The following is a 12,387-nucleotide window of genomic DNA, read 5'->3' on the forward strand; positions in this document are numbered from 1 at the left end:
GCAGCCCTGCTTAGCTGCAGTGTGCTGTGAGGGATGGCACGTAGGAGGAAACTAAGCTGCAGTACCCATCCTTAGCCACCATTCCCCGATGCTCACCCAAAAATGAAACCTGAAAAGAGATGCCGGAGGCTGTAAATAACCTAGAGAAGGTAAAATCTGCATAATCTTTCTGGCCTGCAGACTGTCTAATGAGAATTAGCAAGGTTTTTCTTCTAAAATGAGAGCTGAGAGATTTAGGAAGATGCATTACCCTATGGTGAAAGAGTAATTCATACCAGGCTTACTATTCTACAGTATTGACCCTCTTATGACTGCTGACCTTGTATTCTCAGGTGTAGCTTATTCTCATGTAAGCTAGTTGAAAGAATACTTGAAATAAGGAAACCACAAGCTGCCTTGATTACTTTTATTTCAGCAAGTGAAATTAGGGGAGGCTTCATAAATTCTTATCCTCATCTCGACCTCTCCTTCCACGCTGTGGACCACTCTCGTCTTCTGGAAACAGTGTCTGGTTACTTTCCTTGGTCTCCTTTCGCCTTTCTGGTGATTCCTTCACAGCCTTTTTTGCTGATGGTTCCCCTGACTGTTGGTGTCCCTCAAGGTTCTGTTATGGGTTTCCATTTCTTCTCAGGCTGTACTCATTCAGTCATATTTACTGAGCACTTTCTAGGTGCAGAGCCCCTGTCCTAAGCGCTTGGGTGAGTACAATATAACAGATCCATTCTGTGCCCACAACAAGCTACCACCTGTGTGGGTGACTCCCATAGCTACTTCATCTGCTCTGACCTCTCTCCTCTGCAATCTTGCATTTCTTCTCACTTTCAGGACCTCTGTACCTGAATGTCCCACTGACCCCTTGAGCTCAATATGTCCAAAAGTGAACTCAGTCGGTCATTCAGTGGTATTTATTGAATGCTTACTGTGTGCAGAGCAATGTGCTGGGTGCTTGGAAGAGTAGAGTATAAGAGTTGGTAGATACATTCCCTGCCCACAAGCTTACAGTCTAGAGACAAAACCTTGTGGTCTAGTCTGCTGCTCATGTTTCCTTCCCAAATCCATCGCCTTTTCTTAACATCTCCATCACAGTGGCCAACACCTCCAGCCTCGATGTCTCTCAAGCCTGTATCCTTGCAATATTCCTGACTTCTCATTCTAGCTTGAACCCCATATTCAGTCTTGGAATCAAATCCTGCCGTTTCTTCCCAAAATCTCCAGAATCCATCCCTTCCTCTGCATCCAAACGCCTACCATGCTGGTTGAGGCCCTTCTTATATCCTGCCTTGACAATTGGGCCAGCCTCTCATTGACCTTTCTGACTTGAGTCTTTCCCTTCTCCTGTTTATACTTTGGTCTGCCACCCAGATCATCTTTCCTGCACACATCTCTCCCTACTCTTCAAAAACCTTCAGTCGTTGCCCATTCCTCTCCCCATCAAGCAGAAACTTCTCTGTTAAGATACTCAGTCTGTCTCTCCTACCTATCAACTCTTTCTTCTCTTTTCTGTTCTGACTCAATATGTGTCGGTGACATTTGGAAAAGATGATTTTGGAAACTGCTGACTCAATTTTAGAGACCCCTACAGAGTTTCTCCCTGATCCTGAGCTGATTGTTGTCCATTCTGTGGCTCCCAGTTCCAGATTTTCAAGTTAAGATCTCTAGTAATAATAGTAGTAGCATTTATTAAGTTCCCAGAGGGTGTGGTACAATGTTCTAGCCACTCCAAGTATAGAATTGCAAAAACACAGACCCTGTCCACAAGGATCTTACCCTCTAATGTGCGTCACTACACTGATTTGACTAAGATTTTCGTTTGCCACTCTTCATTCTAGACCTTGGAATCACATCCCTTAGTTGAGACAATTCCAGTGAGCTAGAAGTGGAGGAGCAGCATGGTCTAGTGGATAGAGCACCGGCCTGAGAGTCAGAAAGGCATGGATTCTAAACCCGGCTCCACCACTTGTCTGCTGTGTGACCTTGGGCAAGTCATTTAATTTCTCTGTGCCTTAGTTACCTCATCTTGTAAAATTGGGACTAAGACTGTGAGCCCCATGTGGGATAAGGGACTGTGTCTACCCTGATTAGCTTGTATCTACCCCAGTGCTTAGTACAGTGCCTGGCCCATAGTAAGCACTTAAATACCATTAAAAAAAAAAAGACGCAGGCTTTTTTTTTTTAAAGAGAAATCTAGCCTTGCATCAGCTGATGGCACAAAAACTGGAGCCCACACCAGGTCCAACCATTTCATTGCAGTGAGTTTTTTTAAATTGGTCAGCTAGCCCACATGAAACCCGAAACAGGTTGATCCACTTTCCTTAGTTAATAAATTGTGCTAAGAAGCAAGGTAAACCTGGGCCACTTGCTCTCCATGAATATAGGATAAGGATGGTCATTATAGAAAAAGAAGCCAGTCCTTTCTGCATAGGTCACCCTCAAATTTGATTTCTCACTAAGCAAGATGGTCAGTTTTCACTGTGGCTAACCTGAAACATAAGCTAACAGGTTTGTGTTTTTTCAAAAAGCAAAGTAATGGACTCAACATGCTGTTTGAAATGGGAGTCTTATTTCCCTCCCAATCCCATTATTCTTTATGGTTTTGCCACTCCCGGTATTTAATCTTTGGCAAAGTCTATTGTACAATTGACTTTTGAGCTTAGGCCTCATCCTTGTTCTTCTGTCCTGAAAAAATGGGAGTCAGCATGGCCTAGAAGATAGACAGCATGGGCCTGGGAGCTAAAGGACCTGGGTTCTAATCCCAACACCACCACTAGTCTGCAGTGTCACCTTAGGCAAGTCATTTAACTTCTCTTTGCCTCAGTTTCCTCAACTGCACAACTGTTCTCTGGCCACATACTGTGTGACAGGGACTCTATTCAGCCTGATTAAATGTGTATTCATTCAATCATGTTTATTGAGCACTACTGTGTGCAGAGCACTGTCCTGAGCACGTGGGAAGTACAATTTGGCAACAGATAGAGACAGTCCCTACCCAACAACGGGCTTGTGTCTTCCCCAGTGCTTAGAGCTTTTAACAAATACCATATTTTTTTAAATTGCTGCTCTCAGTACAGCATACCAATCCAGACTGGATCTGTCTACCTTCTGAAATTTGTATGCTGCCCATGGTGACTCCTCTCCTCTCATTCCTGACCACCCAGAATTCACTACGGCAGTGGTCACATCCTATCTTAGTCTTGATCAATGGAGTGAAGGGTACTCATTCATTCAATAGTATTTATTGAGCACTTACTATGTGTAGAGAACTGTACTGAGCACTTGGAATGTAAAGTTCAGCAACAGATAGAGACGGGCTTACAGTCTAATCAGGGGAGACAGACGGACCAAAAAAAGACAACTTAATCACGATAAATAGAATCAAGGGGATGTATACCTCATTAACAAAATAAATAGGGTAATAAAAATATATACAGATGAGCACAGTGCTGAGGAGAGGGGGAGGAGCAGAGGGAAAGGGGGCTTATCTGAGGGGAGGTGAAGGGAGGGCAGAGAGGGAGCAGAGGGAAAAGGGGAAGCTCAGTCTGGGAAGGCCGCTTGGAGGAGGTGAGCTCTCCAGTTTATCTTTGCAGCGCCTGAGATCTTCAGTGGTTAACTGGGTGCTTAATCAGACAGTTGTATCTATTGAGCACATACTGCGTGCATAGCACTATACTAAACGCGTGGGAGACTACATTATAAAGAGTTGGTAGACTCATTCCCTGCCCACAGGGAGCTTAATAAATACTTTCTGATGGTAGATATCTGGGAATCGGAGAGTTAGTAGTTGACCCATGCCAGCGGGGAGGAAGAGAAACATGAAATTTCTAACCATAAAGTAGTCTTTTCAGAAAGAACAAAGTCGAATTTATTGAGTGCTTACTGTGTGCAGAGCACTTGACTAAGCCCTTGGGAGAGTCCAGTATTGCAATATAACAGTATGTATAACAGGAGGGCTGTGAGGATAGTGAATGAGTAGTAGTCAATTTCATGCTTGTGGAGCTCTTTTGGGGTTTGTTTTTTATGGTATTTGTTAAGCAAGTAAGTTTGGTGGAAGTCTGATGAATCTGACCTGGTCCTGTGTACGATTGTTCTTTGGTTCAGTTGGGTAAAATAATTTTGTAAAGGCCAGAATCCAGAGGTAGGATAATTTAGGCCTTGGAGAATCTAAGCTAACAGTGAACTAAAGATCAACCAGTAACTTTCATAGTAACCATTTCTTCCGTGAGACACTGGCTCTTATGAAGGGGAATTTGGGGTATTTTGCTCCTAAATTCTTACCTGATACTGTAGAGTTAAGCAGTAAGTATTTCCCAGAAAGACTCTTTAGTTTTTGAAAATAGAAACTTTGCTTCTACAATCAAGAGGATGTGGTGAGGGGCACAGTATTAGTGTTTAGCTTCAAAAGGCAGTTTGAACTCATGGCAGGGGGGATTGTGGTACAAAAGGAATTTTAATTGTTATGCCTGAATCAAATTCTGAATGACTAACTTTCCTGGAAGCTCTGACTGAGCCTTCAAGTGGAAAGTTTTGGGATTTTTTTTTTTAACACTTTGTGAGCAAGGGAGGTTAGAGACAAAATCCATAGTGGCCTCTCTTGGGAATTCCCTCAGCCCCTGGGTCCTGTGTACCTATCTTCCCTTCAATTCTATGTAAGATACAGTTGTACATCTGCCATAAGACGCACATCAGATTCTTCCCTCCATCCCTTTCCTCTCGACTCTCCCCTTGCCTTGCTGAGTTTCACAAATGTTATTCCAGAGAGATTAGAAGCAATTCTCAGGAGCTGACCTGAAACTGACCAGAAAATTCACCCGGGTTTAAGAAGTGTTATAATTCCATATTTTACTGCAGAAAGGGAAGAAGGGGTTTATGTCGGAAGATAGTGATCCTTCGTGATTCTACCGAGAAAATGACTTCATTCTAATCTAAGTTGAAAATTACTTGTCTCCTGAGACCCTTTTCAAAAAAGAGAAGGGAGGGGGGCAAAGGCCAGGAGTCACACAAGGTGGTTTGTTTGGGAGAAGCTCCATAGTGGTGGATCTTTCTCCACTAGAAGAGCTCCGGGGTGGAGTTATATTCCAGAAGCGACTTGGTAAATCTAAATGGGAAATAGCAGAAGTTAATTGGGGGTCAGGGGAGAAGGGAGAGGTGTTTGCCAACTCTGACAAGGACAGTCAGTCTCTCTCTCTCTCTCTCTCTCTCTCTCTCTCTCTCTCTCTGTCTGTCTCTGCGCATCACTTTTGCATAGTGCCTTCTACATGGCTTTAGGGAAGATCTTTCTTCAGAGGATCAGTCCTGCACATAAGCTAACAGCCGGAAAAAACGATTGCCGGTGTAAATGGAGGCTTTCCAGAGCCTGTCTGAGGTTGGCCCTGCATGTCTCTGCCTCATGACGAGGATGCAGTGGCAGTGACTCAGAGCTGTCTACGAGGCTTCCCGCACGTACTGACAGGGAGGGAGTTGGTGGGGTGGCCTGGCTGGCAAGGGGAGGAGCTTGGAAGAGTGAGCAGTGAGCCAGCCTTTCAGATGGAGCATTTCCTATCACCTCATGTTGCTTGAGGGATCTCTCCTCATTTGAGTTCCTGAAATTCCAGGGTGGGGATTCTGCTGGCGTCCTCGTTAAAGCAAATGAGTCACTTTGTACTCCAAAGCAGGATTTCTCATCCTGCAGATCAGGGAGCCACAATTTTTTCCCCTTTTAAATGTGCATTAAGATGTTGCACATCTAGATATTATCTCTCTGTATGCATAAGTATGAAACCTGTGCATTTTTTTCTGTTTTTCTCATTTTCATAGTTGTAGCAGGAACCTAGGGGACAAAGGCTTAATACCGTGGTGCCGTAATTGTAACCCAGTAGATTGTGCATATTTCCAGCAGCAGCATCTTTAGTAGTGGGTAAAATATAAATATCCAAAATGGAATGGACTTCAGAAAAATGAACTTCTGGTTGCCACCTCAGGTTCTCTTTCAGAGGGCATTCGGAAGAACATTATGTTGACTAAGCTCAAAATTCAGAATGAGGGTGAGGGCTTCATGCCCCAAACAACTGAGCTTTTCTCCCAATCTCCCACAGGTATTGTTGATGAAGCGCGAAGGCACTGCTGAAGTGTAAAAGCAAAAGGTCTGAAGTCCTCAGCAGTAGTTCGTGTGCATGACAAAAGGTCTTACAATATGCAACTAATGAATCGCAGCATAGCGCTCTGTGTTATAAAGCTAGTAAAATTGTGGAAGTAATGGATGAGACACTGAACTTGAAGTCAAAAACATTTTATGATTGGTCCGAGGCGGTGTTACATAGCCTCTCTGCCTCAGTCTCTATTGGAATTATGCCTTCCTTCTTTACAAGGCCTCGGAGATGCATGAGTTGATATGTGCTACCCCTCTGAACTCTCAGAAGTTGGTCAAATCAAATTGGCATTTACTATTGTTAACCTGTTAAGGAGCAGCATTATCTGTCCTTCCCCTGATGTTTATACGTGTTTTGGAAGTTCAGAGCTGCAGCTGACAACTAAAACCTTCCAGGTGGCAAAATTACAACTTTATGCCCCCCATCCTAATAAGTCACATTTATTTTTGATCCTCATTTCTACCTGCTACTGTTGGAAATAACTGTGGTCACTTGCGAGGTTGAAGTTCCAAGGAATGTCTCGTTCTCTTCAGAAAGCACATTCTGGAGCCTGTTACAGTCCACGACTTAATGCTTTAGTGGTGGTCCCTGGGATCTTCCACCTTCTAAGAACCCTCCATCAGGGGCTACAGAAAGCTCATCTGAATCCATCAATACGTATTTCTGAGTGGAACATTGCACCGGGGAGCTCTACAGGAAGTTAGTCACTGCCCTGTGGAGTTGAGGTATCAGTGGTAATAATCAGTGTCTCAGCTGAGTAAAGCTGGAATCAAGCAGCAGTATAAATGGCTTGATTTTTATTTTTGTTCTCTTGCTCCTGCTGAGTCTTGGAGCACCAGTTAGAAGGTCACTGTGGCAGGCGAATCATGTTAAATTTCAAAAATCCAGGTCAATTTTTGAGCACTTATTGTGTGCAGAATGCTGTACTAAGCGCTTGGGAGAATGCAGTGTAACAGTCAGTAGACATGTTCCCTGCCTACAGGGATCTTAGTCTAGAGCTAGAACCTGAAGTGACAGTGTCTGCCAGTTTGGTGGATGGGAGGGACTGGCTTGGGGTCAGGTCCTGAAGGGTCAGCCATGCACTTGAATGAGGGTATGACCCTGTTGTTGCACTCTCCCAAGCACTTAGTACAGTGCTTTGCACACAGTAAGCGCTCAATAAATACGACTGAATGAATGACTTACACTTAATTGCAAGAGTCTTCCTTGCACTTAGAGTCACACCCTTAATTCACCCCTCCCTCAGCCCTGTAGAACTTAGTTACATATCCATCATTTATTGATTTTTATATTCATTCCTGTCTCTAGATTGAAAGCCTGTTGTGGGCAGGGAACGTCTACCAACTCTGTTACATCTTACTCTCCCAAGGGTTTAGTTCAGTGCTCTGTACACAGTAAGCACTCAACTGACTTGGAGTTCCCTGCCTTCCTGGCACTTGTTACTCTAGGGAATAATTCTACAGTGATAAAAGTTGAACTAGATTACAAAGGTCTCCTGGCTAATGTATTAACCAGCCAACTTCTGTATGGCATTATCAGAAAGTACTGCACATAAAAAGAGATAACCGATGGTGTCTGGTCCCTTCCAGTGACACAAAGGCTGGGAAGAGCCAAGGAGGAAGGGGCTTGGAGGGGGAGCAAGAGGAAGGATGCTAAGGAAGGCCTGTACTCTCTCACTCTGCTTGTTAATGTCATATCCTCAGTTCTCATCATAGCTAGCTGGGGCCTCCTGAACTTGGAGACAAGATTCTGTCCCTTCACTTCTCTAGGCCTCAGTGACCTCATCTGGAAAATGGGGATTGAGACTGTGAGCCCCACATGGGACAGGGACTGTGTCCAGTTTGATTTGCTGGTATCCACCCCAGCACTTAGTATGTGTCTGGCAGGTAGTAAACGCTTAGGAAGTACCATTATTATTATTATGACTCTTCAGAGCGTTCTCACCAAGTGAGAACACCTCTTCAACTGTGTTCTCACCAAGTGGCGTGGTGCAGCAAAACAAAGGCAGTAGGAAAACGCCTTCCTTGAAGCCCCAGGAAGGTGTGGAATGGCACTGGGATTAGTATTCCAAGCCCCTGACTTTTTTAATGGCTCAGGCTGCCTTGGGAGCCAGGGAGGAATCCAAACACCGTTGCAGAAGGCTTTGCAACTGAGAATAGGAAAGGTAAATGAAGGGTGAGAAGAGGAAACCACCGAGGAACCTTGCTCTGAATATAAACCAGAAAATGAAATAAAATGCCTCAGACACAAGAGGCTGACTCTGACCTGTTTTATTTCTAGTTAGTATTCTCTCCTGGCCTGCTAAAATGGCTAATTACTGGATCACTCTAGAGGCTGAATAGCAAAGAACAGAACATGCTATTGTTTCAGTGCTGATTTATAAGCTGAACCACTCTTTTAATCGGCATGAAAAACATCTCTGGGGCATCAGTTTGTCCTATCAGGAAGGACAGTGTGTTCTTTTTTCTTACACTATAACCTCACTGTTCTAAGTCTACTCATTTCATGCCCACTCAGGCTTGCTGCTCTTCTTCCCTAATAAAAGTCAGGGCAAACACCATCCCCTCTGGATTCCAAATTCTCAAGTTTTAAAGATACGGTATTCTAAGAGTGTATTACTGGGTCCTATGTTTTTCATGTAGCCAATTGTATTCACTGAAGTTGGGGAAAAATCTTTTGCGTGGCACTGTTTCATTTCATTAGGGAGAGACAGCGAGTCGCTCACTTGGTTTGAAACTGGCTCCATTCACAAGTATAACACTAACTTGGAATGGTCTTCAGGAAGGCAAGTCCCGTTCCTCCCAAGCTTGGGCCAGTCCAGCCCAGTGAGTCAATCATATTTATTGTGTGCTTACTGTGTGCAGAGCACTGTACTGAGCCCTGGGGAGAGAACACTGTAACGCATTCCCTGTCCACAACAAAATTGGTGGTGAGACCGGTGTCTCAGTGTCCACCATTCCCTCTGGGAAAACGACTTGAGGTTGAGTGTCCCTTAAGGCAAAGCAGGTCATGTTTAAGCTTGCCGCTGCCTTGCTAGGAGAGTGCAAGGCTTTAAATGAACAGCAAAATGCGTAATCACAAGGCTTCAAAATGCATAATCACAAGGCTTCGGGAGTGCGAGGGCTGGGAGTAGCAGGAGGAAAGGTGTCGGGGAGCAAAAGCCAGCAGCCTCCTGTGATCAGGGAAACATTTTAAAGGAGGGGCTGACTATTGCTGAAACCTGCCCAAGTGGATTGCTCCCCAGGAAGGGCGGACAGGGCAGCCTGTCGCCCGTCAGGCTGTGCAGTGGGTTAGTTGAATGAATAGGGCCAGTGTATAAGTAGAATGATCCCTTGCTGAAATGAATACATTCCAGTTGGATGAGAGTATCTCCACTCCTTATTCATGAGAGTCTAGGACTAGTAGTAGTCTAGAAGTTGCTTTCTAGTGATTTTGTTTTTGACAGAATCCTGCTGCAGCTCTGGGTTCCAAACATCACATTTTGAAATGCGTAATATGCTAGACCAGCCAGGTGTGTTCATGGTAAAGTGAGCATTCCACAACTCGGGGTTCTTCAAGACACAGCTACCACATTAGAGGAGAACTGACTAGACAATCCTTTAGAGTTACAAAGAAACTTACGCACTTATACTTGGCCTTCTCTGTTGAAATCTTATCCTGAGTGGTCCTCTTCTGCCTGAATCAGTTCAATGGTATTTCTTGAACACTTAGTGTGTGTAGAGCACTGAGCTGAGCACATGGGAGAGTACAGTCCAACCGAGTTGGTAGAGAACGTTCCCTGCCCACAGTGAGCTTACATTCTAGAGCTTGAAGAGAAGCCGGGGAAGGTCAGAGATGAAGAAGTAATAATTATGCCTTTCAAGCATTTCCTTGTGCCTGAGCTCTAGGAGGTATATAGAATGTAGCCAGATCTGACACAGTCTGTGTCCCAATCCAGACGCACGACTGAAAACCAGAGTAATTTTTCCCACAACTGACTAAACCAACAGATTGAAGTTTGTCCCATACCTACTTTGAGTTGCTCTTCGAAGGCTTCCAGACCCTTCTAACTGACTGTGTCTCTGGTGTTCTACATGGCTGTTTAACTTACAGGGATGGTCAGGGCAACTAATTAAAGGCAAAGGTCAGGCCAAGAGGCAGTGTGCTCAGGTCACGGCCAAGTTAATTGCCCATGACTCTGCAGCTAGTAGTGATCACTTGACTGAGCTTATGTGCATTGAGACCCAAAAGAAGCTGTGGGAATGTTTCAGGGAGTCTAGGGTTAGTTTTCAATTCTTCAGAACCCCGCCAGGAAAGCATGGGTAGGAAGGTAGAGTACTCACAAGGAGCATTTAAATAGCCCTCCTTGGCCACTAGCAACTTCGACCATCCTAGTTACAAGTCCATACACTGAATTTAACAGCCTAAAGTGTGTACGGTGTTATTAGGGCAGCTGTTCTAGCTTGCATTCCCTAAGCAACATAGTAGTATAGTTCCTTGCCATCAGGGTGGCATTTCCGCAGTACTGTTTCAGGCAAGCTCACATCTCCTTTATCAGTGGTGTGTTTCTTCTTGCCCCAAGTCCCCTTCACCCAGAAGAGTAGGTGTGGGCCCTCTTGTAAGTGTTCTGGGGAATATGCTACTCATGCAGATGAACTAGGAAGAATACTGCAATTCATACAGTATTCATAGCCAATACTGTACAAGAATTAGCATGTCCTAGTGGAAAGAGTACGGGCCCGGGAGTCAGGCCTGGCTTCTAATGGTGGCTCCACCACTTAACTACTATATAACCATGAGCAAGTCACTTCTCAGTGCCTCAGTTCCCTCATCTGCAGAATGGGGATTCAATATCTATCCTCCCTCCTACTTAGACTGTGAGCCCCATGTGGGACCAGATTATCTTTTATCTGCCCCATTGGTTTGTAAGATGATTATCTAGTATAACCAGAACAGGGCTTAATTCACCATAGTTCACGGGCTGTAATTGCTTCTTGCAGTAAAAATATTACCCAAGAAAGGTAAGTGCCAAGTAATATCATTCTGGTCTTATCAGGGTACAGGATCATTCTGTTCTTCTGACTGCTCACAGATGATATCTTTTTTCTTTCTTTCTTTCTTTCTTGAATTGCCTATAGGTTAAGAATCAACGGAACCATGTCTCGCCAACACAGTGAAGCCGGAACAGCTTTCATTCAGACCCAGCAACTGCATGCTGCCATGGCAGACACTTTTCTGGAACACATGTGTCGCCTGGACATTGACTCTGAACCCATCACGGCCCGCAACACTGGCATCATTTGCACCATCGGTAAGTTACTTCAAATACATTCTCTTTCACTGTCCTGGACACTGAAACTCTTGTGTCATAATACCTTGGAAGGTGATATTGTGACTTCATCATTCTTCTCAACCACGGACACAAGTCGTCCTCAAGCTTGCAGGCTTCTTGCTAGTCATTCCCTTCCCTAGAAACCAGCATTTGTCTCAGTGAGTGCCATCCAGTTTTGTTTTTGTTGTTTCATTGCCACAAGAAGCTTGTGAATAATTCCCACCTAATGCTCCTTATGAGTTCTTAAGCAGCTTCTGGTGGGAATTAAGGCAATTTGGAAGGTTTTTAGAAGTTGAGCTGTGGTATATTCCACCAGTCAAGACCAACTGATGTCAGGAATATATGCATTTTTAACATTCAAGATTGGATTTTAAAAGGCCAGAGTTAAGAATCTCTGTCTCTTGCTGGGTGTGTATCACTGGAAACGTGGTTCCCCTGTTGTCCCTTGTCCCTCAACCATCCATTTACCAGTAACGATTCATTGTGTAGAGCAGAATCCATTTTAAGGGGAACTATAGGCTCAGGAGGCCCCGTGCTATTTCTGGAAGGATTTGCTAAGTGTGGTCCAGTATCAGAGACTGTTGGACCCTTGGTCTAAATTACACGTGAGGCAGTAGCTCCCTTGAGATTCAATAAAACTTCAGTATCTGCTTTGCCTGTAGGGAAGGCAAATGGTTTGGAGAAGTGTCAAAGCCGGGGACCGTTTTAGTCGTCTTTTGACTGCTTCATTTTGCTGATTTCAGCATTATCTACATCCAGTAGCGGTTGTTGGTGGTAAAAATGTCTTCCTGTCTTCACAGGCCCGGCCTCCCGCTCAGTGGAAATGCTGAAAGAAATGATTAAATCTGGAATGAATGTGGCTCGCCTGAACTTCTCTCATGGGACTCATGAGGTAAAAGCTGGGAGGAGGGGGGGTGGGGCACGACGAAGGTGTGTGTTTTGGGGGAGGAGGGA

General features: G+C 44.5%; 1 protein-coding gene across 2 annotated transcripts in view; it reads left to right on the top strand.

Moving 5' to 3' along the window:
- Positions 1 to 12,387, top strand: part of PKM (pyruvate kinase M1/2) — a 42,981-nt gene that overhangs the window by 5,935 nt on the left and 24,659 nt on the right. For both annotated transcript variants that reach the window (XM_029064866.2, XM_029064867.2), the window contains exons 2-3: positions 11,240 to 11,412; positions 12,234 to 12,325. In XM_029064866.2, coding sequence (XP_028920699.1) covers positions 11,259 to 11,412; positions 12,234 to 12,325 — 246 coding nt within the window. In that variant the 5' untranslated portion in view covers positions 11,240 to 11,258. The remainder of the gene's footprint in view (positions 1 to 11,239; positions 11,413 to 12,233; positions 12,326 to 12,387) is intronic.

This window comes from Ornithorhynchus anatinus, chromosome 5 (genome assembly GCF_004115215.2).
Source record: "Ornithorhynchus anatinus isolate Pmale09 chromosome 5, mOrnAna1.pri.v4, whole genome shotgun sequence".
NCBI lineage: Eukaryota > Metazoa > Chordata > Mammalia > Monotremata > Ornithorhynchidae > Ornithorhynchus > Ornithorhynchus anatinus.